At 40.0% G+C, this 25,685-nt stretch overlaps 1 protein-coding gene across 2 annotated transcripts in view; it reads left to right on the top strand.

The window, feature by feature from the left end:
• The window catches only part of lg15h8orf34 (linkage group 15 C8orf34 homolog), a 126,818-nt gene that overhangs the window by 42,749 nt on the left and 58,384 nt on the right, over positions 1-25,685 (top strand). For both annotated transcript variants that reach the window (XM_062021279.1, XM_062021280.1), the window contains exons 8-10: positions 11,325-11,460; positions 15,738-15,802; positions 15,884-15,963. In XM_062021279.1, the coding sequence (XP_061877263.1) occupies positions 11,325-11,460; positions 15,738-15,802; positions 15,884-15,963 (281 nt within the window). The remainder of the gene's footprint in view (positions 1-11,324; positions 11,461-15,737; positions 15,803-15,883; positions 15,964-25,685) is intronic.

The following is a 25,685-nucleotide window of genomic DNA, read 5'->3' as shown; positions in this document are numbered from 1 at the left end:
TACAAAATATCTATTTATGATAAAAATATATATTTTCATTCTTTTATAAAGTATTTATGTAATGAATAACCTTCTAAATATGTTTTTCAACGTTTTGAGAGCCCTCTAGACATCAAATAACGTTTCGTCATCTTTACACTCTTGATATTATATAGTAATGCTGTCTGAGGCTGAGCCAATCAGTGGCCATGATACTAAACAGCACGCTCTGATTGGTTTGGTCTCATCTAGTGGCCAACACTACTGGAGTATTGTTATTTTTGCTTTATTTAGCCAGTTTTATACTTGAAAAAGCTTAATTAAGGACCAAATTTTTTTTAAATATGCTTTAAAAGGTTGTAAAAGTATCATAAATAAATCTGTGAAGTGGTGAAGCCGCAATATTTGAAATGCGATGTGGCGAGGGATGACTGTACATTATGTTTTTATTTAATTTATTTGATTAATTAATAATTAAAATTGCTTGTTGCATTTATTTTTTTGTGATATTTTGTGCAAATATCAAAACTAAGGGATCTTCATGAGTAATAATAAAATAATAATAGATAAATTAATAAAATAAACATTTATTTGAAATAAAAGAAAATTATCATTCTAAAATAAATCTGAATTGAACAGGTCAGGTCTTTTATATCATTTTAGTTTAATCAAATTATTTATATTTTTACTTTAATAAAATAAATATATTGATAATATGATTTAAAAAAAAAAAGATTTAAACAAATTGAATACTACCTATATTTGGTATACTGTATGTACAATTTACAAAATACAGTATAAGGAAATTCTCCTCAGGAATTGGTTGCCTTGGAAACAGTACAACCAAACAACATCAGTCATATCACTGTGGTACATAAAGAGACGACTGTTGTGGGGTAGTTAGTTTCTACAGCGTTAAATCTTTCATTCCAATGTTTTAAAAGGCCTGTGATAGATTTCATTGCTGGGCTGAGGGTGAAAGAAATTTCCCTTGTAAAAAATAAATAAATATCTTAACCACGCCGAATTTGACACCCATAAAAGTTGCAGCAGTGCAGATGGATCTGTTGATCAAAGGGTTGCTGGAGTCTCACTCTAAGCAAGTACCTGTAGGCCCCAGAAAGACTGCTGGGACTACACATACTGCTTAGGCCAGTATGTTCTCCTGGCACTGTGCAGTCACCCTCCATACAGTATTTTGATGATTTGTATCTTCTTTTTTATACCTAATAGCTATTATTTACTCAAACTATTAGCTTCTTTCAATTGTGGTCGCTTATGGGGATACTTTTTTAGTTCTTTTATGATGTGTTTTCATTGCATTGTTTTGTGTTTTCATTGCATTGTGCAGTACTCCTCTCTGAGCTGCCACCTTATTGTGGTAGAGGAGTTTGCGTGTCCCAATGATCCTAGGAGCTATGTTGTCCGGGATCTTTATGCCCCCTGGTAGGGTCTCCCAAGACAAACTGGTCCAAGGTGAGGGATCAGACAAAGAGCCGCTCGAAGACCTCTATGAAAAATACAATCAAAAGACCCAGATTTCCCTTGCCCGGACGTGGGTCACCGGGGCCCCCCTCTGGAGCCAGGCCCGGAGGTGGGGCACGATGGCGAGCGCCTGTTGGCCAGGCCAGTCCCCATGGGGCCCGGCCGGGCACAGCCCGAAGAGGCAACGTGGGTCCCCCCTCCAATGGGCTCACCACCCATAGCAGGGGCCATAGAGGTCGGGTGCAATGTGAGCTGGGCGGGAGCCGAAGGCAGGGCACTTGGCGGTCCGATCCTCGGCTACATAAGCTAGCTCTTGGGACGTGGAACGTCACCTCGCTGGGGGGGAAGGAGCCTGAGCTGGTGCGCGAGGTGGAGAAGTTCCGGCTAGATATAGTCGGACTCACTTCGACGCACAGCAAGGGCTCTGGAAGCAGTTCTCTCGAGAGGGGCTGGACTCACTTCCACTCTGGCGTTGCCAGCAGTGAGAGGTGACGGGCTGTGTTGGCAATTCTTGTTGCCCCCCGGCTCAAAGCCTGCACGTTGGAGTTCAAACTAGTGGACGAGAGGGTAGCTTCCCTCCGCCTTCGGGTGGGGGGACGGGTCCTGACTGTTGTTTGTTTGTTGCCAAACGGCAGTTCAGAGTACCCACCCTTTTTGGATTCCCTCGTTCTACTGGGGGACTTCAACGCTCATATTGGCAACGACAGGGAAACCTGGAGAGGCGTGATTGGGAAGAATGGCCGCCCGGATCTGAACCAGAGTGGTATTTTGTTATTGGACTTTTGTGCTCGTCACAGATTGTCCATAACAAACACCATGTTCAAACATAAGGGTGTCCATATGTGCACTTGGCACCAGGACACCCTAGGCCGCAGTTCCATGATCGACTTTGTAGTTGTGCCATCGGATTTGCGGTCTCATATTTTGGACACTCGGGTGAAGAGAGGGGCGGAGCTTTCTACCGATCACCACCTGGTGGTGAGTTGGCTGCGATGGTGGGGGAGGATGCCGGACAAACCTGGCAGGCCCAAACGCATTGTGAGGGCCTGCTGGGAACGCCTAGCAGAGTCTACTGTCAGAGAGTTTCAATTCCCGCCTCCGGAAGAACTTTGAACATGTCACGAGGGAGGCGCTGGACATTGAGTCCGAGTGGACGATGTTCCGTACCTCTATTGTCGAGGCGGCCGATTGGAGCTGTGGCCGCAAGGTGGTTGGTTCCTGTCATGGCGGTAATCCTAGAACCCGCTGGTGGACACCAGTGGTGAGGGATGCCGTCAAGCTGAAGAAAAAGTCCTATCAGGTTCTTTTGGCTCATAGGACTCCGGAGGCAGCAGACAGGTAACGACAGGCCAAGCGGTGTGCGGCTTCAGCGGTCGCAGAGGCAAAAAACTCGGACATGGGAGGAGTTCGGGGAAGCTATGGAAAACGACTTCCAGACGGCTTCGAAGCAATTCTGGACCGCCATCCGCCGCCTCAGAAAGGGGAAGCAGTGCAATGTCAACACCGTGTATGGTGGGGATGGTGTTCTGCTGACCTCGACTGCGGATGTTGTGGATCGGTGGAGGGAATACTTCGAAGACCTCCTCAATCCTACCAACACGTCTTCCTATTGTCATGATCCATGGTCCGGATCATGTTTTGTTTAGTTATGTTCTGTTAGTTTTGGACTTCCCAAGTTGTTTTGTGCACTTCAGGAGTTTGTTTTGGTTGTTATGGTCACTCTTTGTGTGCACCTGTCTCTGATTAGTGCTCGCCCGCTCACCTGCTTCCCGAGCGCTAATCAGAGGCATTATTTAAGTTGCCTTTGCCAGTCACTCGTCCTGCTTTCGTTGTGTTTGCTCCATGCAATTGTCACATGAGTTTTTGAGTTCCTTGTCTTTTGCCTATGCTAAGTAATAGTTCCTTAGCTTCCCGTGCGCTCGGCACGCATCCTTGTTGTTTTGTTTATTGGATGATTTATGAGAAATAAATCACTTCCTACCTTACGCCTTCGTCCGGAGCCGTTCCTCTGCATTGGGAGAACAACCGCGCAGCAAGCTGTAAACCCCCACGTGACACCTATTAGGAATCAGTGCCTGGGGAATCTGTGGTGGGCTGTCCTATTTCTGGGGCTGAGGTTGCAGAGGTAGTTAAAAAGCTCCTCAGTGGCAAGGCCCCGGAGGTGGATGAGAGCCGTCCGGAGTTCCTTAAGGCTCTGGATGCTGTGGGACTGTCTTGGTTGACAAGACACTGCAACATCGCGTGGACATCGGGGGCGGTACCTCTTTAAGAAGGGGTACCATAGGGTGTGTTCCAACTATCGTGGGATCACACTCCTCAACCTTCCCGGTAAGGTCTATTCAGGTGTACTGGAGAGGAGGCTACGCCGGATAGTCGAACCTTAGATTCAGGAGGAACAGTGTGGTTTTCGTCATGGTCGTGGAACTGTGGACCAGCTCTATACTCTCAGCAGGGTCCTTGAGGGTGCATGGGAGTTTGCCCAACCAGTCTACATGTGCTTTGTGGACTTGGAGAAGGCATTCGACCGTGGGGAGTGCTCAGAGAGTATGGCGTAACGGACTGTCTGATTGTGGCGGTCCGCTCCCTGTATGATCAGTGTCAGAGCTTGGTCCGCATTGCCAGCAGTAAGTCGGACCCGGGTTGGACTCCGCCAAGGCTGCCCTTTGTCACCGATTCTGTTCATAACTTTTATGGACAAGAATTTCTAGGCACAGTCAGTGCGTTGAGGGTATCTGGTTTGGTGGCTGCAGGATTAGGTCTCTGCTTTTTGCAGATGTTGTGGTCCTGATGGCTTCATCAAGCCAAGATCTTCAACTCTCACTGGATCTGTTCGCAGCTGAGTGTGAAGCGACTGGGATGGGAATCAGCACCTCCAAGTCCGAGTCCATTGTTCTCACCCGGAAAAGGGTGGAGTGCCACGAGCTCTTGCCCCAAGTGGAGCAGTCCAAGTACCTCAGAGTCTTGTTCACGAGTGAGGGAAGAGTGGATCGTGAGATCGACAGGCGGATCGGTGCGGCGTCTTCAGTAATGCGGACGCTGTATCGATCCGTTGTGGTGAAGAAGGAGCTGGGCCGGGAGGCAAAGCTCTCAATTTACTGGTTGATCTACGTTCCTATCCTCACCTATGGGCATGAGCTTTGGGTTATGACCGAAAGGACAAGATCACGGGTACAAGCGGTCAAAATGAGTTTTCTCTGCCAGGTGGCAGGGCTTTCCCTTAGAGATAGGGTGAGAAGCTCTGCCATCCGGGGGGAGCTCAAAGTAAAGCCACTGCTCCTCCACATCGAGAGGAGCCAGATGATGCCACCCGAACGCCTCCCTAGGGAGGGGTTTCGGGCACGTCCGACAGGTAGGAGGCCACGGGGAAGACCCAGGACATGTTGGGAAGACTATCTCTCCCGGCTGGCCTGGGAACGCCTCAGGATCCCCCGGGAGGAGCTGGACAAAGTGGCTGGGGAAAGGGAAGTCTGTGCTTCCCTGCTTAGGCTGCTGCCCCCGCGACCCGACCTCGGATAAGCGGAAGAAGATGGATGGATGAATGGATGTTTTGACAGTAAAAACAGGAGAAAATAGAATCCCATGAAGTTGAATTATCAAAATCATAAAGTGGTCTTCCAGGTTTTTCCTCAGACAGCGTAGGTAGAAGAGAACCGTGTTGTGTTTACCTATAACCAAGCTCGTTTATACCTTCATTGGTAATGAACGCCTATTTTTTAAAAAGGCAAACATAGTATAAAAACGGTCATTATCCATTGTTTATTTTTATTATTACATATATTTTATAATGTTTATTGATTATACATGTTTACAAATAAAAACAATTAAAAAGTCACTTAAGATAACTTATTTAAAAAAAAAAAAAAAAGTTTATAGATTGACCAAAAGAGGGACAAGCGGTAGAAATGGATGGATGCTCTTGTATGTACAGTAGGTATATCTACTTTTGACCAGTAGAGGGCAGCCTTGTTCCTGGCACCCAATAATCATGTATTTCTGCTACTTAGTTTTGTTTTGTTTTATTCCCAAAACGCAAGAACCACCGCTCATGTCACTTGACCCAAGTGCGATGACTAATGCGTTGTGATGTCAAACTCTTTCTGTGGCGCCCTCATCTGTGCGGTTAAAGTAATTTTAAAGCTTTTCACCAACTTCAATAAAACTTTCCATAATCCTCCGAGCTGTGATGTGCATCGTCGCCATCTGATTCCCATCACGGCGGCAGACTTGTGCGGGATTAGGAACGTGTCTTTGTGGCCCCCGTGTGTGACTGTGTGTTGGTATGTGGTGGAGGGGGGTTGTCATAAAAGGCTGAGACATAATTAGGTAATATACAGTATTTTGTGATATTGTTTTTATTACAAAGCCAAACAAACATGTTCGCCGCTACATTGCACATCAACGTGAGCGTCTGAGTGAGTGGCGGCTGTGTGCTGCAGGCTTAATGAAACACACATGTCGCCTGTACATGTGAGGGCAGTTGAAGTGTGATGTATGTACCACTTAGTCGCACAAGCGTGTTATCCTGTGTGTGAGTGAGGTCCTGCGTTAGCTATGCGCTCAATTATCTCCCATAGGTGAGGCGTCCATGCTCCACGTGTGAGGTAGATGTCTGTCAACGCATCATTATAGAAGGTGTGCATGAAGTTATTTGTGGAGGCTAATTTTGTGAATTGTATGAATTACATGGAAACTTCCAGTCAGAGAGTAAGATTAGGGCTTTATATTTGTATTCGTCCCGGCTTTGCTGAGTGATTGCAGAATTCCTCAATGCTCGGGCCTTTTGTGGGCACTGCATCGCTGGAATAGTTTCCATTTCTCTAACCCCCCCTGTTTCATTTACCTGCCTTGTCTCATGAGTTGACACAAGGAGCACGCTTGACTGCCATCCCCTTACCTTCACTCCCCCCTTTGCAGTGTCCACAGATGTTTGTTGTGTCTAGTCCCATGTAGCGTCATGGCCGTCACCGTAACTCACTCTTCGACATTCATAAATCCTTAGAAAACATCTCAAATGAACTGTTTAGCAGATGCAGTAACATACACTATATTGCCAAAAGTATTTGGCCACCTGCCTTGACTCACATATGAACTTGAAGTGCCCATAGGGTTCAATACGATGTGGGTCCACATTTTGCAGCTATTACAGCTTCAACTCTTCTGGGAAGGCTGTCCACAAGGTTACGGAGTGTGTTTATAGGAATTTTCGCATTGGTGAGGTCACACACTGATGTTGGTGGAGAAGGCCTGGCTCTCAGTCTCTGTTTTAATTCACGCCAAAGGTGCTCTTTCGGGTTCAGGTCAGGACTATGTGCAGGCCAATCAAGTTCATCCACACCAGACTCTGTCATCCATGTCTTTACGGACCTTGCTTTGCGCACTGGTGCACAGTCATGTTGGAAGAGGAAGGGGCTCGCTCCAAACTGTTCCCACAAGGTTGGGAGCATGGAATTGCCTAAAATGTTTTGGTATCCTGGAGCATTCAAAGTTCCTTTCACTGGAACTAAGGGGCCAGCCCAACTCCTGAAAAACAACACCACACCATAATTCCTCCTCCACCAAATTTCACACTCGGCACAATGCAGTCCGAAATGTACCGTTCTCGTGGCAACTTCCAAACCCAGACCCGTCCATCAGATTGCCAGATGGAAAAGCATGATTCATCACTCCAGAGAAGGCGTCTCCACTGCTCTAGAGTCCAGTGGCGACGTGCTTTACACCACTGAATCCGACGCTTTGCATTGGACTTGGTGATGTATGGCTTAGATGCAGCTGCTCGGCCATGGAAACCCATTCTATGAAGCTCTCTGCGTACTGTACGTGGGCTAATTGGAAGGTCACATGAAGTTTGGAGCTCTGTAGCAACTGACTGTGCAGAAAGTCTTTGCACTATGCGCTTCAGCATCCGCTGACCCCTCTCTGTCAGTTTACGTGGCCTAGCGTAATCTTTAACAGTCATTTTTGTTGGTAAATAAAAGACATTGAATGATTATTATCACTTGTCGATATCTCTAACATGTAAATGTTGGCTCTTTGTCAGCATTGCAAATGAAAATATGTTCTTAGTTGCCTTACCATGGAGGTTTCAAATTGAAATATATACATGAATGCATGTAAAGTGTGAGTAAATTATTGTATACTACATTACTTAGAAGGCTTAACAATGTAGATAGGAACATAAAGTAGGTGTAAGCCAAGCGGTAAGAAGACAATTGAGCCGTTCAAACAATGAAGAGTTGATGTATTGTTACATGTTGTTGTTCCTGTTTCATCTACACAAGAAACAAACATAGTTGTGATTAGACAGTTGACATGTGTGTTTAATCGCAGTTTAGAGACAAATTTGATTGGTAAAAATTACGGTGATTGGCCAAAAAGTGTGGGGAAGTTGCACGTATGTTGCGAGGCCACACATAATTTGCGGGTACAGGTTGGATTTGTGTGAATGTGCATGAATTTGCATGAATCGCAAATTTCTGCTTGCTTCAGTCGTAGACAAAAGTTTGAACAAGTTTTACTTCTGGGCTTCTCGGTTTCTATGAAAATATCTTCAAGTCATATTTCGCACAACAAGCACGCTGTGTTAAAAGTAATGATTTGTTTTATTGTTGTGTAGTATGACGCGTAGTGACTAACATGGGCAAAACTAAAAGTGTAACCATTTGATCAGATTTGCACTTTTAATTTCTTACATCTTAAACGCATAACAATCCGAAAAGAAAAAAAAATACATGCCAACTAAAGTCAACATGATTATTTTCATGACAATTGAGTGGTCATGTGATCAGACTCAGCTATCACAATAGTGGGTGTGCGTGTAAAAACATTATTTAACGACCCCTGAGACATAAATCACTTGTGTATAGACAGCAACCTGGTGTCTAGTATTCTCATGTTGTCTGAAATTGCTCATCTGTAAATAAAAAGAGCAGTCAGCAGGAACACGGTGTTGTATTTCACATGAGATGTCAGCGCAGGACATGTACCCAGTGACCTCTTGAGTGTCTGACATCAGCTTTCTCTTCCCTTCACGCTTTTTGTCTCACCGACAAAAGATCTAAGCTGACATACAGCCGTGTCCACTGTTTGTTTTTCTGTATTTCATGTGCCTTTTTTTTTACATTAACGCAGCGACAATCTGGCACGGCGTGTTTGTTCTTGGCCAAAGACGGCAACGAAGTTCAAAAGAGATGATGAAAGTGGTCGTGTTGAAAGTTCCCACGACCGGTTAACTACTCACTTTCTCTGGTTCTGCCTCCTTTGAAATGGGGATTGTGACCTCCTGCTTGCCAAATAGTGATGTACCTCAGCATATAAAAGACTATTTTTTTAATTAATTTTTTTAATTGAAATATTTTTAGGACCGAATTCATCTTTAATATTACTGGAATAACAACTGGTAGATCTTTAGACCCGGAATATGAGACAGACAATTTACTATAGACATCTTATGTTTGGGTCAACACAGTAATTATAAAGGAGAACAATAACTGTTTATTACTGATCAGATTGAAACATTTTCCTCTGTTAAGTTAACATTAAGAGTGACCATAGACACTTACTCTAAGGATCCAAAAGAGATCTACTCATAAGTCAGCAATAAATGTATTTTTCTTTTTACTTTCCAACGCTTGAAGTCATTTAACAACTTCAAATGTATCTATTGATATAAACTTTTTATTATTGGTTATGCTTATTATCTTTTATAGCCTTTTTGTCAAAAATTATGTTTTTTTTATAATGCGGAAAATGCAAAATATGCAATATTTCTAAAAAAAAAAAAAAGAAGTTGCACAGTGGAATATTTGAGGTTAGGTAATTACAGCTCCGAAAAAGTCAGTAATTCATGACAACATTGATTTTGATACAGTGGCCAAGTAGACAAAAAATATTTTTACAGTGCCTACCGAGCTAAAATGGAAAAAGCTGGCAGGACTTGGTTGAGTGATAGAGTTCACCCAAGTCTTTTATATATTTCGGCCATATTATATATAACTGCCAAAGATAATTTTCATTTAATTTCAGTGGTTAGATCGCAGTTTAACTCATTTACGCTTGTCAAAGCTCTGAGATTTTCTGGCGCCATCTGGTGGTTAAGGGGTGCAAATACACCAAAACAAAATGTTCTTGTTTTTTAATCGACAAAAATTAGATTCATTTGGTTTTCATGGAAAAAGCATATTACTATACCAGGATTACAGTCTGTTTTAAAGAGTTATTAAAGAGGAACTGCACCTTTTTTTTTATTTTGCCTATCTTTTACAATCATTATGAGAGCCAACAAAAGTTTTTTGGTTTTGTTTGCATTTTAACTTGTACAAATTGGCTCATTCTTGATGGCTAGCAATGCACATTATGGGAGCAATCAATTATATCGCTAAATCACTTAAAAAACGCATTTGAAACCGTCAACAATACTTAATTTACTTTCTGTAACCTGTATAATAACCAAACTGTAGCGACATTGTTATTGTAAGAGCGAACTTTGAGGAACTCTTTTTATTGTGTAATAACACATCGGCGTGCTACGGTATTAGCTGTAAAAGCTAACTACGGCAAGAGATAAGCAAGCTTCCATGTCAGCACTAAACATGTTTGAGTTTGTAATTCGCAACACTGCGATAGGACACCACTCTTTAGTACAGAAAAACATGAACAACAGTATCTGTAAAGTATTAGCCCACGTTCCATGTTTTGTTTGTACACAGCTTTCTAGACAGTGTATGCTGTCTGTCATGATACACCCATGACATCCTGCGTGTGTCATGATCAATATAAAGTGTGACTTACTCGATGGACAGTTGCATGTTTGTTTCAGCTGGCCGGTGACGTTTTTTCCAGTTTTATTTGGGTAAGCACTCCATTTATGTCAAAATAGCTTGTCTCCAAATTCCACATTTTGTAGCTTCGAGTCACTTTCCCCTCATTCTATCGGCTTACGTCTGCTCCAACGTCTCACTCTTCCTTTGTGCTGGCTTCTAGAAGCAGTAGTTCATCCTCTGTTCATTCAGCTTTAAAAAGATAAGGTTGTGAATCCTCATTTGTCCGAAAATAGTCATCTTTGTTGTTTGTTACAGAATCTGCTATGATTAGAACACATGCCTTTGTTTCCGTAGGTAGAACACAACGTTGTTGCCAGAAGTCGGAAGTGCGCTGCTATGAAAACGGAAATAAATACGCAGAGGAATTAGTTCTGGCAATTATTAAAATGACCAAAAATATGGTAAATATTGTACATAATACATAATGTTATGAACGTGTTTGTTACTACATTATATATAGACTTGAGTGAGTATATAAAACGTTGATAGACAGATTTGAAGTTGTTTTAGAGGGCTTCGAAGGCTACAACGGTGACTCCCATTACACGCATCTTCCAACCGTTTTTTATCATCTTTAAATTTCTAAAAAACATGTGTCTCTCAAAATGATTGTCAACGATAGGCAAAATTACAAAAAAAGTGCAGTTAAGCTTTAAGAGAAAGTGTGTATACTTTATGTTTATATCCTATTCTAACAATGTTGCAATTATAAACGTACTGCAGTTTTTGTAAAAAAAAACTAAAAAACTTGTAAAAACTCCAGGCGAAATTTCAGACGTCTAACCTTCAAACTGAACAATCTTATCATATGAGGAACACATGCTGGTTTTGGGCCCTCGAGGTGCACACCTAGAAGCCTAGAGGCTTTAAAACATATCTTTGTTAATGCAAGGACTTTATTTTTAACCAAAAAAAGGCAATGTCTTGATTAGTGGCAGACAAACTTCACACTTGAATAAAATATGTTTTCTTGAGGAGAGGACAAGATTCTGACAAAAACCTAACGTATTCTTGTGCTTTTGCGCTTCTTGTCTTATGCAGAGGACCTGGATGACCTGCGTATGGAAGGCGTGAGCGGCTTGGCACCATCCGGCTGTAAGTTCAGTCAGGGACGCAGCTCCTATCATACGGAACCTCAGGCCAAAGTGACGCTGAACATCTGCTCTCGATGTGCCAGGTACGAAGTGAACACCTGGATGAGCCATATTTACAATTTCAGCCATTTTAGGGTCTGGAGCTACGTTTGGGAAACCCTGCAAGTGCGGGCATGGCTTGTTCTCTCGATGCCAGTCTGAGATAAACTGCTATCTGTTGGAAGCGACGCCATGCCGTCATTTGCCCGCACTGCTGGCGTTGTTTGGGGTTCACACTTGTTTGTTTCCTTCTCGGCTTTCTTGCTGGATGCTTATCAGTTAGCTTCCGTGTGCATGCACGCACACACACACACACACACACACACTGGAATGTTTTCACAAGTCCCGCAGGAGGATGAATGCTATCGCAAGATTGTTTGTTGGTTGTTTATCAACTTGGGGTTTTTAGGTGCATCGTTTATGTTTGCTGTATTGATGACTATTACTGCTGGACAAAGGTTCAGCTGTATTGTCGTTTCTTTTCTTGTTTGGTTACTCCATCTTGTCACTCTTTAGTTTGACCACAGATACAGGTGAAGGGGCGATTCTCCGTGTGTCAGGGCCATTCATGTACAAGGGAGCACAATATATAATAACACCTTGCATTTTTGTTGCACTTTTCTTGTTGCTTATAAAGATTATAACTTAATTTGATTTAGTTTTATTGTATTAATATGTAATATTGTTATAATCAATAAATAATTGTGTTATATGTCACTATGAAAGCTATTTTTTTTTAAAAGCACTATATTATACAATATGTTATAAATAAATAAAACCATGAAATATAATAACTTTAGATCTGTCAAACAATTAATTACTAAAATTTGATTGGTCACACTTTTTACTTGCTTGCAACATTTGATTTACTCTTAAAAATACCACAATACTTTGGCACTAATGTAATTTTATTGTCACAATGTCATATAGGAGGACATTTTAAAAATGTTTTACTTGAATGAACGTCATTTATTTGTTCACAACTTGCTAACACCGTTATCTAAAGTCCTTATCAGGGTGTATTTTGAGGTGAAATTTGTCATAGAGAAACCTCCTTATAACATAACAGTGCAAAGCTACGCGGACTGACTTATTTTGTGTACATGGATGTGGTTATATATGTTAATGCGATAATTTTTTGTGATTAATTGCATGAGTTAAACAGCCCTAAATTAAACTAAATACATTTTTTTTTAAAAAGAAAGACATATATATATATATATATATATATATATATATATATATATATATATATATATATATATATATATATATATATATATATATATATATATATATATATATATATATATATATATTCTGCTAATGGCTAGTGCATTATTTTTTTATTTCACATTATTCAAAAAATTGCGTTTGAAAACTAAAAAATAATTGTATATACTGTAAAATTCTGAACTATAAGATACCACTCTTTACTATGCTTTGAATCCTGCGCCTTATAAAACAGTGCGGCTAATTTATGGATTTTTTTCCCCTGACGGCCATAATGTTTTTTGTTTAATAGTTTTCATTAAACACAAGCAGACACACTGAAATTGTGTGTTATTGTTTGTGCTATGGTGCTATCTCTTGGACGAGTTTGCTCACTGCAGGTGTTGTGGGCTGAAAATGCACTTTGTGTTTTAATGCCTCGAACTGGAAGTAAAACCTTCCATAGCGTTTTTACTCAAAATTGTTTTTTATTCAACACTCCATTCAACGTTTGTAAGTTTTACTATTTAGCTAAAACATTTCTTACTTGCTAAACCATCCCATGTGTGATGTCTCTAGGAGTGTTTTCATGCATATTTGTGTGTTCTACTGTAATGTAATAAAGCTAGCGTCGTTAACATTAGCTAATACGCTATCACGTTTACAAGTGTCTGTGTTAGTATCATTCATTTACAAAAGTATTTTTTGTATTGTTTCAGTTTCAGAAATTCCTCAGTAAATTCACCAAAACGTCACCATGGAGTTATTGAGTTTGTTTAGCTGATTGGAGAGCTAGCTTCCACAGTTAGTGGGTCCATGACCATGACTTCTGTTTTACTTGATCAGCCGTTTTAATGCCGGGTGACAGGCACCGTTTGGAAACAATTAAGGTTCGTAAATAAACATTTACAAAATCTATCTTTGTAGGTAACTGATTTCACAACGTATACATCTGCAGCTTATATTAACATTTTTTATTTTTTTATTTAGTGGGTGCAGTTTATACCCGTGCGCTCTATAGACTGGAATAATTTATTTATTTATTTATTTATTTTAATCACACTTTTGTAGTGCAGGTTTAAGAAAATACATTCAAAGAACCGATATGAACTATATGTTTGATGATTAAAAGTACTAGAGCTTTAAGGGATTACAGTCACAAACTGAGGAGGTGTTTGTTCAGCCTCTTCTTAAATACTGCTTGATGTGATGTCTCCAACAACCAGAGGGGGAAGGCTGTTCCGTATTGTAATAGCAGAGTGGCGAATGCTCCTGTCGAGGCATTTGGTGTTTGACTTTGGGATTTTGGTAGTACCCTTCGGGTGATGCGACCTGAGATGTGGGCTGGAGGTAGCAGTGATTTAAGATCTGCAGGACAGCTGGGAGTGTGCATTTTATAAAGGGCAGTTATTGCTGCAACTGCTCGTCGATGACACAGCTTGCTGATGGGGATTGAATGATGAAATCACAGTCATTCTTAGACTCAATGATATTATAAATAGTACATTCTTCATTTAACTCATTGGTTCTTAACCTTATTGGAGGCACCGAACCCCACCAATTTCATATGCTCATTCACCGAACCCTTCTTTAGTGAAAAATAAAAAAAATTCAAATTCAAGACAAAGTTATGTTTTTTTTATTGGTGCATAAAATTAACCGTGCATGAACATCACCTTGTTCAAAGAACAAAGCCAACACATGAACTCACAAGATTACACACCTGCAAATCAGATGGAAAATTAGAATGTTTGGGGGTATCCATAATACCCCGATAGGGAGAAGTTTTTATTTACACGATGAGTTGGGTGTGTCTTGACCTCCGCGGCGGAGGCTCCGCCGAATCCCTGAGGCCGACTCACCGAACCCCTAGGGTTCGATCGAACCCAGGTTAAGAACCACTGATTTAACTGCATGTTTTTAATAATATATATGTATTTGTATATATTATACTGTATATAATGTTTACTCTAAATGACAGATATCACTTCTGTTTTAATATTTTTGATGTCTCTCAAATAATTTTTGTGACGTTATAAGAACGTTTTACTGGTCAAAAAGACCATTAAGAAGACTAAGAGACAAAGTGGGAGGATTTTAAAGAAGAAAATGTGTTTGTAAAGCTTTTTCTGTTTTTATCTTCATGGTAGAGTTAGGAGCCAAGATGGAGGCCTGCAGTGTTGACACTAGGTAGCCACGCCGTAAAATGAGTGATTGCTATCCTTTGTCTTCACCTGAAGGCTGCACGGACCTCAAATTTGGGTGCAGTGAAAGAATTTGGAGCAGCGTGATTTACAGTCATGAGAAATCTGCTGCTTTTATCCCTCTCTGGTGTCTGAGCTCTAGTTTGTCGAGCTGAAGAAACACAGCTAGAGCTTTATTGTTTGTCTTTTGACTTTCTGTATATTCTGCTGTCTTTCACTTTCAAAATCTCTGCGATACAGCTTTAATTTCAGGCCAAACATATATTTTGTAGACTAAAAAACAAAGGAAAATTCCAAAACAGAAGAAGGGGGAATCTGCCTGCCAATGGCGGATTTTAGTTGTATTTATTTGGTTTATTTACAGACTACAGTACATAAAACAGAAATGTCCATCAGTTGCTAGAAACAATGGCTAATAAATGTTTACAGCATCATCATTACAAACACAAATGCCCCCTAGTGGCTGCGGGCAGTTAAGAGACATTCATAAAGACCTCCGCTAAGGCATTGTTTATTATTTAATGCCCCAAAATCAATCCAAAGTACTTGGAACCACCCTTAACAAACAAACAAAGCCTACATCTCAGCTTTGTGTCATGATACTTTCTTATCTGAAAAACATTCTTTTTTTGTGTGGTCCTAATCCCCCTTTTAGGCCAGATTTAGTTTATTTTTATTGGCCATCCTCGTCTCAATGATTCAGGACAACTGTTAGTTAGCCATAACTACAAGGTAGCCGTATATCAGCGTCATGTAAACAGACTGATTCTATCTCAGTCAGATGAGAGAAAAATATTTTCTTGACCCTCATCCGTCATGTTCCTCCTTGTTTGTTTACGTTCTGTTATTCTGTCTCCAAACATGCAGTCAATGCTTTCAAAGATGCGCGTATTGTGTCTCTCTAGGTTGCAAGGAGACAGTTTACCAGACAGAAGGTCCGCATCTGAACAAGCCGTACCTGACATCACATGTGAGTCACAGACCTTCCACTGAATTCCCTCTCATGCGTCTCATCTTTCTCATGTGTGCGTGTTGTGTCGTCTGTCACCAGCCCCACTGCCCGAGGCGGACATGGCAGCGGCAGGACGGTTGCAGCAGGAATGCGAGGTCACGTCTCAAGTTTTGGGTTCTGTAAGTGCCCCGACTACATCACAGCATTAAGATCACTTTACAAGCCATCAATAACTGAGTTAGAACCCCCCCCCCTGTAAAACAACCACGTGAGGGTGTTGTTAATTGAGTGAGAGCCAAGCGAAATGATCCCATCTTTTCTGCAATAACTCATACGTCAATGATATCACTGCTGGGGCGAAGTTTTAAACAATAGGCCCGCATATTCATGGGCCATGGGAGTACATGCACCTTTGTTGAAAAGCTCCAGGCATGTAAGTTACACTCAGGGGCCACAACATTAGGTACACATGCACAGTGCGAATAAATCTGGTCCACTGCCAAACATTTTTAACATGTTTACTTTCCATACACCTGCAATAATCAGTAAATATTCAATTTTAATGACACAGCATCACGTTAAGGTTATTTGCACATATTTTTACTCTTTAAACAGGATCTGTACTTTTTGGGGGAATTTTGTTCATCATTCACAATCAATATGTAGAACAGGGACACATGTTGTTCTTTTTTTAATGGATCCTAACTTGTAAATAAACGTTAGCAAACAATGGAGCCAATGGGAGTCGCTCTATTCCGCCTATGAAGCGCTCTAAAAAAATGTTTTAAATACTGTACACGCTTTAAGTATATATGTAATGTAGTAACATGCACATTCTTAATAACATTTAATATTTACGTATTTTGCTCATTTTAAGCATACGTATTAATTGCACAGACGCATCACAATGTCCACTTTTTCCTTCAACAACAACACTACTACTCATGGCAGACCATAAGAGCCATCAAAGACTACTTTCCAATATCTTATGTTTTTCAGCATGAATATAACAAAGATGACCTAAAAAATGTAGAAGCTGTGTGCTAAACAGATCCAGCTTTAGTGAAACACTAAGCATCATATTGCAGTATTGCTAAGTGCTGAATAAGAAATAGAAACTGCAAACATAATAAAAAAATCACTTACTGTACAATATCTGCTCCCACTGGGATGCTGACTGATGGGATGTTCATATCTTCCCGTTTAGATGAAGAATTTATCATAATCCACTCTGATGTTAAAAAAGGTAACAGCAAACAAGCGTTTTTTCGTGTTTTTCTCGCCACCTTCAGGTCTAAGTTGAATGTCATAGTTGACCAACTTCTCGGTTTATGGCCACAACCGTCTACTATCAACAGGCATGTGATTTTTCCGTCTAAAGTCGGAATTCCGTCTTTTTTTAATATCGGGAAAAAAAAGTAAAATTATCTCCCGTTTTTCCGTTTTTTTTCCGACCCTAAATCAAGATTCGAGACGTAGTTTATATTACGCCGTAGTTGATTGGTCGATATGTTCCTTGTGACCAATCAGGACATCTGTTATGAATGATGACGTTAATAACGTCATCATTCATAATGGTTATTACGGCCATTTTCCATATGTAAACGATGTCGGTTCTCGAGAGAAAGGACGCTTTACGAGTAAAAGAAATTGATAAACATGTCAAAAATAAGTTTCGATGGAAAGGGAAATCACTGATACTGTTGGGAAGAAGAAAGTTACGACTTTGTCCGGTGATTTTATTCGGAAAATCGATCGTCCCGGAAAGGTTTTGTGCATGTGGTGTCATGATAATATTGACTATGGATCACGAGGTTTCAAGGCTTTGGAAGTACATGCGAAACGCCAAAAACATATGAAACAACTTGAAGCAAGGAAAACTAACTTTTCACTAGCTAGTACTTTTGGATGTCAACCGAAAGTGAGCAAACCTTACGGACTTCATCTTTTGTTTACATCGACAACTGCCGTAGACATCGAGAGGAAAGATCCACCCACTTCAGTTGCAGACAGGGTTGTTAATAATGAGGTAAGCTAAAAAATATTTGCTTGCGAAATACGCATGTTTGTTTTAAATATTAACCAATTATTGCTTTGCGAAATATAAATGTTTTTTTCTAAAAATAAAAAGCCACGTGAAAATATATTATGAAATTACAGAAATTCAAAGAGTCGCATTATTGATTCCAGTTAACAATTTATTTGAAATAAATTTGCATATAATACTATTTTGTAATATTAAGTTCTTATGTAGTCTCTTGAAACTATTGTCAGTGGTGTAACAATCTTGAAGGTAAATTGTTTTAAATTGTTTCATGCAATATGTCAGTGTCCTCAAATTATTATTATTTCCTATTTTCAAATATGAGTAAACAATACTAAACATGTTTAATTATTTTCATAAATGTTTATCCTATTTTGGCGAAAAGAATGAAATGTTTACATTGCATTACATTACATGAACTGAAGTAATGTGGTAATACTGTAAATAAACTGTAGATAATAACACTGATCAATGTGACACCTGTGGATGTGAAATGAACACAAGATGTAAATATTAGTGACTAAATACTGTTGGGACTGAACCATATACAGTGACTCATTAGGGTTATGTATGTTCTATTAATGAAGTTTTCATGTCTTTAAACACTAAAATATTTTCTTCAAATGGTGCTGTCTTTGTTAATTTTAGCATGTTAAATTGGTGAAAAACCAGGAGCTTCGGGGGGCGTTGCCCCCCTTGTCCCCCCACCAGGGCACCGCCCTGGACCTGGCCTTCGTCCCCCAGACCCCTGGAAATTTTTTCAGTCTTTTTCATTGTGGTCAAATCACATGCCTGTATCAAGGTGACAGGCATGATTTATAATCTAGAATTAACTTTTACCAACTCAGAGGCGATGCAGCAGATCACCAGCTCAGTATGCCAACACTATAGCTGCATAAGCTAGTTAGTGCGCTGTGATCACGGCGCCACTAAATGTAGTTTGTCTGCATTAGCGCTGATAATAAAAACATGTCGCTCATACTTGGTTAATAGTCAGGTCACGAGATATAAATGGAGTATTGTTGCCGTTTTTTGTACGTTTTTTAGAGAGCTTTATGGCCGGAATAGAGTACTCCCGTTAGCTGCATTGTTAGCCACCTCGTACTGGCCTTATTTTAAGACTTGGAATGCATAAAAAAAGAGAACCATGTGTTCTTGTCCTACATAAGGATTGTGAATGATAGGCAAAATTCCCCCAAAAAGTGCAGTTCCCTTTTAAGTGAAAAAAATAAGTAAACCATTTTTGATGCTCGATGGTAAAAAGTGAGACAGTACATACAGTATGTATTGGGAGCCTGGACAAAAGTATGAGGACGAGGGGCTTTCCGATACAACTTTTTCAGTTCTGATACAATACCGATATTGGAGCCTTGAGTATTGGCAGATACCAATATTGATCCGTCCTGGTCTGATGACCTCCTGGTTTAGATGGCTCCTGTGATAGTGTTGACCCACCTGGGCCCTCTGTACTCAGCCATACATGTATTTGTTCATATGTGTATTTGTGTGCGTGCGTGCGTGCCCCAAAAACGGAAACCACTCAAGAAAACTATAAGCACAACAACATTTCTGTGACACTCCATAAATGCCTTTGCAGTATTTCCACTCTTGTATTAGATTGTACAAGTCTACCTAGTTCCGTGCGACTCACATGCTGCTAATCAAGGCCGCCGCCCTTCAGTTTAATTAACCCCCAAAAAAGCCAGTATTTCTCTCTTTTGTTTTATAATTGCCTGATCTAAGTGTTAGACAGAGCCTTTTATAGCAGTTTTGAACAATAATAAAAAAAAGAGCCAGCCGAGACGTTACTCCGTGTGCGCAGCAGATGCAGAGAGGCTCCAGACTAACTGGGAGCAGACCGAAAGGCCTCATCGAATCAAAGCGCCAGTCGTCAGAAGTCTGGTTTGGACTTGGCCAGAATCCATGCAGAAATGAGAGCAATGCTTTGACTCTTGCACTTCTAATGGCCACATTCTGTAGCTTGAATAGGTTATCACATGTTAGTAGGTCTGCTTACACACAAGGATGCAAACTATCTCCATGTCCTCTGGCCCTCCTTAGTATGACAGCTAATGTGTCCCACATGGAAAACGCAAGTGCAAAGGTCTTCTGTCACCTACTGCAGTGAATGTGGCAGTTTGGACTTTAATTGTACGTGTTGGCCTCTTTTATTTTGAGTTTAACTGCTGTATAGGGAGTGTGGAAACCATAAAGTGGAGCAATGCCTAATGCGTAGCTATTTTTTAGTAGAGATGTCCCGATCAACATTTTTTGGCCTCGGATCTCGATGCGATTTTTTTGCTTCAGATCTGATCAGATTTTGAGTCCTGATCCAATACTTTGACAATAGATTACAGAAGTGAAAATGTTTCATAGGAAATAACTAAAGTCAACCCAATTACACATTTTTACAAAGCTTATCTTATTACATTTAGATTTGCTAGTATTTTGTATAAATCAATGACATATTGGACGTATGGTATTTAATTCTGCATATAATTTTTGTAACAAAATATAGTGACTAGCAGTGTTGGGTTAGTTACTGAAAACCAGTAACTAGTTACAATTACTAGTTACTTTATTTCAAAAGTAACTCAGTTACTAACTCAGTTACTTACACCAAAAAGTAATGTGTTACTGTGAAAAGTAACTATTTAGTTACTTATTTTTTCCCCCTTTTTTAAGGCTCTCATTAATGCCCTTTTAGCCTTCATTTCAGTACTGTTATTGCACTGGAGAATAATACAATCTGTTGATCAACTTGACATGCATTTGCATCACTGAACTCAGAAAGCAATGTGGTCTACATACAACACACAAAGACAAAGATATGTTTCAAAGGGCCAATTAATTTCAGGCCAGAAAAAATTGACAAAACTATTTTAAATAGCTGCAACATAATGGCACTTTAACTTTAACTCTAAGTAGATAGGATCTTTGATCCAAGACACAACTTACATTTAACTAAAATGTTATTTTCTTTGTGCTCGACAAAAGAAAAGTATTGAGAAAGTCTCCATGTTAAAAAACTCGACTTCTGGCTTCGCCATGATGTCTTGTTAGTTGTTATGAGAGTAGCGTATGTGTGTGTGGCCCTTTAAGATATGACAGCATGAGAGGTGAGTGACGTCAGTGAGTGAGTGGGCGAGAGAGGTGAGGGAGCGGCGACAGTGAGTGTGTGTAGGTGCTCTAGCTTGCTGGATGGCTGCGTCCAATAAAGTCACAAAGTTGCAACAAACCGCCGGGCTCGTCATTCACCCTCAGCTGTAAAGACCCTCTTCCGGGTAAAGTGAAGGTTGTTAGACCCGAAGTACGGCTCCCTGCGGGGAGGCGTGCTTTTTGTGGGTGGGGGAAAGCACGCCTCTTCTTTTCCACCGGAGCGCTCCAATAAAACACACTCAGATCTTCAGTTTCTAGCCGATACTACATAAAAATAACGTAAAATAACGCAGTAACGCATCATGCAGTAACGGTAACTGAGTTACTGTATATAAAAAAATAACGCGTTATATTACTAGTTACCACCGAAACTAACGGCGTTACAGTAACAGTAGAGTTAGTCCCAACACTGGTGACTAGTAGGGATGTATATCGTTAAAATTGTATTCATCCTTCCATCCAATTTCTACCGCTTGTCCTGTTTGGTCGATACCAAAAAAAAAAAGTGAGTCAGTATGTATTGTATTGTACTGTGAGGCTAGACAAAAGTATGAGGATGAGGGGTGTTGTGATACAACGTTTCCACTTCAGATACGATACTGATATTGGAGCTTTGTGTATTGGCCGATACCGCTATTGATCCTATACAATATCGGCATAAAACAGACATTCTTTTATTATTTTGACAATATCAGTATTCCGTATCGGTATCGGTACTCTTGCCGGCACCATATGCAATTGGTGTAAATAAAGATGTGCAAGAAATCATTTTCATTACCATTTTTATTCGCACAAGAGGTTGTACGCCACCAACATCATGTAACATTTCTCAGCAGGGAAGTCTTTTATCAACGCCTGTTTTTTAAGTCTTAAACAAGTCAAATATGTGTGCAGTGGCAGGGTGCAATGCAGTTGATATGTCACCATCTTGTGAAGGCCACAAAGATCCATCATTGTATTTTTTATTAATTACAATTACATTCAGCTGGACATGATATTTATGTGCAGAACACAGACCTTTTACATCATATATCATATATAATATATATAATATAAACCAATACAATCAATCCACATGTTAGGTGGGTGTGCATTTAAGCAAGGTGTGCTTTGATGCCATGCAAACGCGGCGGGATGGAGTGACATCAGACGACGACTAGAGACTTGTCAGCGAATGCTGTTTTTTGAATTTTTAAGAGGATTAATGTTGACCAAATCCTACTTGAGTCTTTTTTTATGCATTGCAGTGGCGCTTGTATGAATGTCACAGCGTGTCATAATTACGACGGTCAGCTTGGTAAAAAAATACAGATAGCTGTATCATTTGTCCAGAATCTTAACGGTCCTCCTGGACCGACCCAGTTAGACACCGGTACCAAAAATACCGGTCCTCTGTGTATATCCATGTTGACTAGTGCACAAAAACTAATCAAAAGCAAAAATGACTATTAGCTCCCATTTAAATCATTTGGGTTTTGCCCTCATAGCCTTCCTGTATCCAGATACATACTTACTGAGTTTGTAAACAGTAACAAAACAAACAAAAAAGAATATTGTAATAATAAGAACAAGAAAAATTTTAATATCAATCTAAAAACTTTAGTGTCGTTTATAAACTTATACTACCCCCAGTATCAGTAGATCGACATCCGGATCAATCAACTTTACTTTACATTAAAGCTTTAGCGGTTAACTTCATGTGTCTTCACGCTCTGTGTGTGTGTGTGTGCGTAGCATTATCACTAGTCCTCCAGTGATAATGTTACTTGGAAGAAACATAGTTTATTTTCTGGATTAGTATCTTACACTCACCCTTACACTCTATCTCACACTGTGGATAGACAATGCGTCCATTGCAGCTTGTGCTCAAAATCAAGCCGTTGTTCTACCAAGACACGCACCCTTCTGAAATTCATGGCACTCGGCATGTGTAACAAGAAATCCAGAAATGTAATTGTGTTTCCCTGAGCGTGCATCGCTTTTGAAGGAATCTTTTACGTGAGTACAATCTTTAGCCATGTAAATAAACACTGGAACACAGCTGCGCTAAGATCGGTCAGACTAGGAAGCTCATCAGCTAATCACTGATCAGTTAAAAAAGGCAGATACCTGACGCGATCCAGGACGTCTCTAGTATTAAATATTTGTATTAATTGTTTTTAAAGGATTTTTCTACCTTTATTGCTAAAAACTACAAATGCCATGTTCATGCATTTGACATTGTTTATATTTATCTATATTTTTATCTATATTTTATATTTTGAGAACATTTTATCATATTGTTTGCTTAAAGGCCTACTGAAATGAAATGTTTTTATTTAAACGGGGATAGCAGATCCATTCTATGTGTCATACTTGATCATTTCGCGATATTGCCATATTTTTGCTGAAAGGATTTAGTAGAGAACAACGACGATAAAGTTCGCAACTTTTGGTCGCTGATTAAAAAAAGCCTTGCCCCTACCGGAAGTAGCGTGACGTCACAAGCTGGAGTGCTGCTCACATTTCCCTATTGTTTACACCAGCAGCGAGAGAGATTCGGACCGAGAAAGCGACGATTACCCCATTAATTTGAGCGAAGATGAAAGATTCGTGGATGAGGAAAGTGAGAGTGAAGGACTATAGTGCAGTGCAGGACGTATCTTTTTTCGCTCTGACCGTAACTTAGGTACAAGGGTTCATTGGATTCCACACTTTGTCCTTTTTCTATTGTGGATCACGGATTTGTATTTTAAACCACCTCGGATACTATATCCTCTTGAAAATGAGAGTCGAGAACGCGAAATAGACATTCACAGTGACTTTTATCTCCACGACAATACATCGGCGAAACACTTTAGCTACAGAGCTAACGTGATAGCATCGGGCTCAAATGTAGATATAAACAAAATAAATAAACCCGACTGGAAGGATGGACAGAAAATCAACAATACTATTAAACCCTGGACATGTAAATACATGGTTAATGCTTTCCAGCTTGGTGAAGATTAACAATGCTATTGCTAACGACGCCATTGAAGCTAACTTAGCAACGGGACCTCACAGAGCTATGATAAAAACATTAGCGCTCCACCTACGCCAGCCAGCCCTCGTCTGCTCATCAACACCCGTGCTCACCTGCGTTCCAGCGATCGACGGAAGGACGGAGGACTTCACCCGATCATCCGTGCGGTCGGCGGCTAGCGTCGGCTAGCGCGTCTGCTATCCAAGTCAAAGTCCTCCTGGTTGTGTTGCAACAGCCCACCTACAACTTTCTTCTTTGCAGTCGTCATTGTTCATTAAACAAATTGCAAAAGATTCACCAACACAGATGTCCAGAATACTGTGGAATTTTGAGATGAAAACAGAGCTTTTTTGTATTGGATTCAAAGGTGTACCAATACTTCCGTTTAACTAGTGACGTCACTCGCATACGTCATCATACAAAGACGTTTTCAACCGGAAGTTTAGCGGGAAATTTAAAATTGCACTTTATAAGTTAACCCGGCCGTATTGGCATGTGTTGCAATGTTAAGATTTCATCATTGATATATAAACTATCAGACTGCGTGGTCGGTAGTAGTGGCTTTCAGTAGGCCTTTAAAGAGTAGTGTAATATTAAAAACAAATATTTTGTAATAAGAACAAGAAACATTTAAATATGAATCTAATAATTTTGAGGATGAAGACCACAGTAAAAAATAATTTTAATTTTAATAGTTTTTTCTATTTTTATTTACCGGTATTTTTTTATTGTGTTTTATTTTTTTCCCACTTTATATTTATTTTAAATGTTTATTTTTTTTACTCAGTTGGAATAGTATTGTTTTGTATTTGTAGTTGAGTATTTGTACTCAACAAAATAAAGTTGTTGATTTTTTTTCAATTAGAAGCACATAGCTTGTTTTATTTATTTACTTTTCAAATTATTTTTTGTTATCTGTTCCCAATTTTTAAAAAAAATGCTTCAGTTTTCTTAAATGTCTTTTTTGATTGCCTTGCTTTTGAATGACGCTATGTTCAAAAGGTGTCCTCAATTATATGAGCACATTCAATCATGTGTTTGGAAGTGGAGTGTGCACATTTCCTCGATTTAGGCTGTGAAAGCTCGGCCGTGTTGGAAAGTAAATACTGTTAATGGTCATTATTATTAGTCTGGCAAGCACCTTTCCTCTGCAAGTTTCTTTAAGGTGATAAATACCCTATAGAGAAATATTTTCCGTAACTTAACGCCAGACAAATGTATGCTTTTTATCCTTTTGGTGTTAAGTGATGTATTTTAATCAACATTGTTGCATGAGTGATGTAAATAAAGCTTGCCAGGGGAAACTGTTCATTTGTAAGGCTAAAGGTGGAAAAGGAGAGTGAGGCAATGCCTTGTGAATGATAGAAGGCAGACGTTGTTGTCACGCTTTATGTTCAGTTTCCAGGGCAATTTGGCGATACACCGCGTGGCCTTTTTTAAATGTATTTTAAAGTTTGGCACTCGTTTACAATCCACAGAACCACAGCTCGACATGCATGCTGACTCTCAAGATGCCGTCATCAATTTGTAGGAGCTGTGTTTAAAACATACACAACGCCATCCATACTACTTACTGTGCGTGACGCAATGATTGACACATTGGCTTTAATTAAAAGAGTCGCTTTTGTATTGAAGCTGAATTTACTCCTATTACAAGATGACAATCTAGCTAGAGGAACATCAATACAGTAGGA

The sequence above is a fragment of the Entelurus aequoreus genome, linkage group LG15 (assembly GCF_033978785.1).
Source record: "Entelurus aequoreus isolate RoL-2023_Sb linkage group LG15, RoL_Eaeq_v1.1, whole genome shotgun sequence".
NCBI classification, from domain to species: Eukaryota; Metazoa; Chordata; class Actinopteri; order Syngnathiformes; family Syngnathidae; genus Entelurus; species Entelurus aequoreus.
Note: the sequence above shows the minus strand (reverse complement) of the source record. Positions and strands in the feature narration are given on the sequence as shown.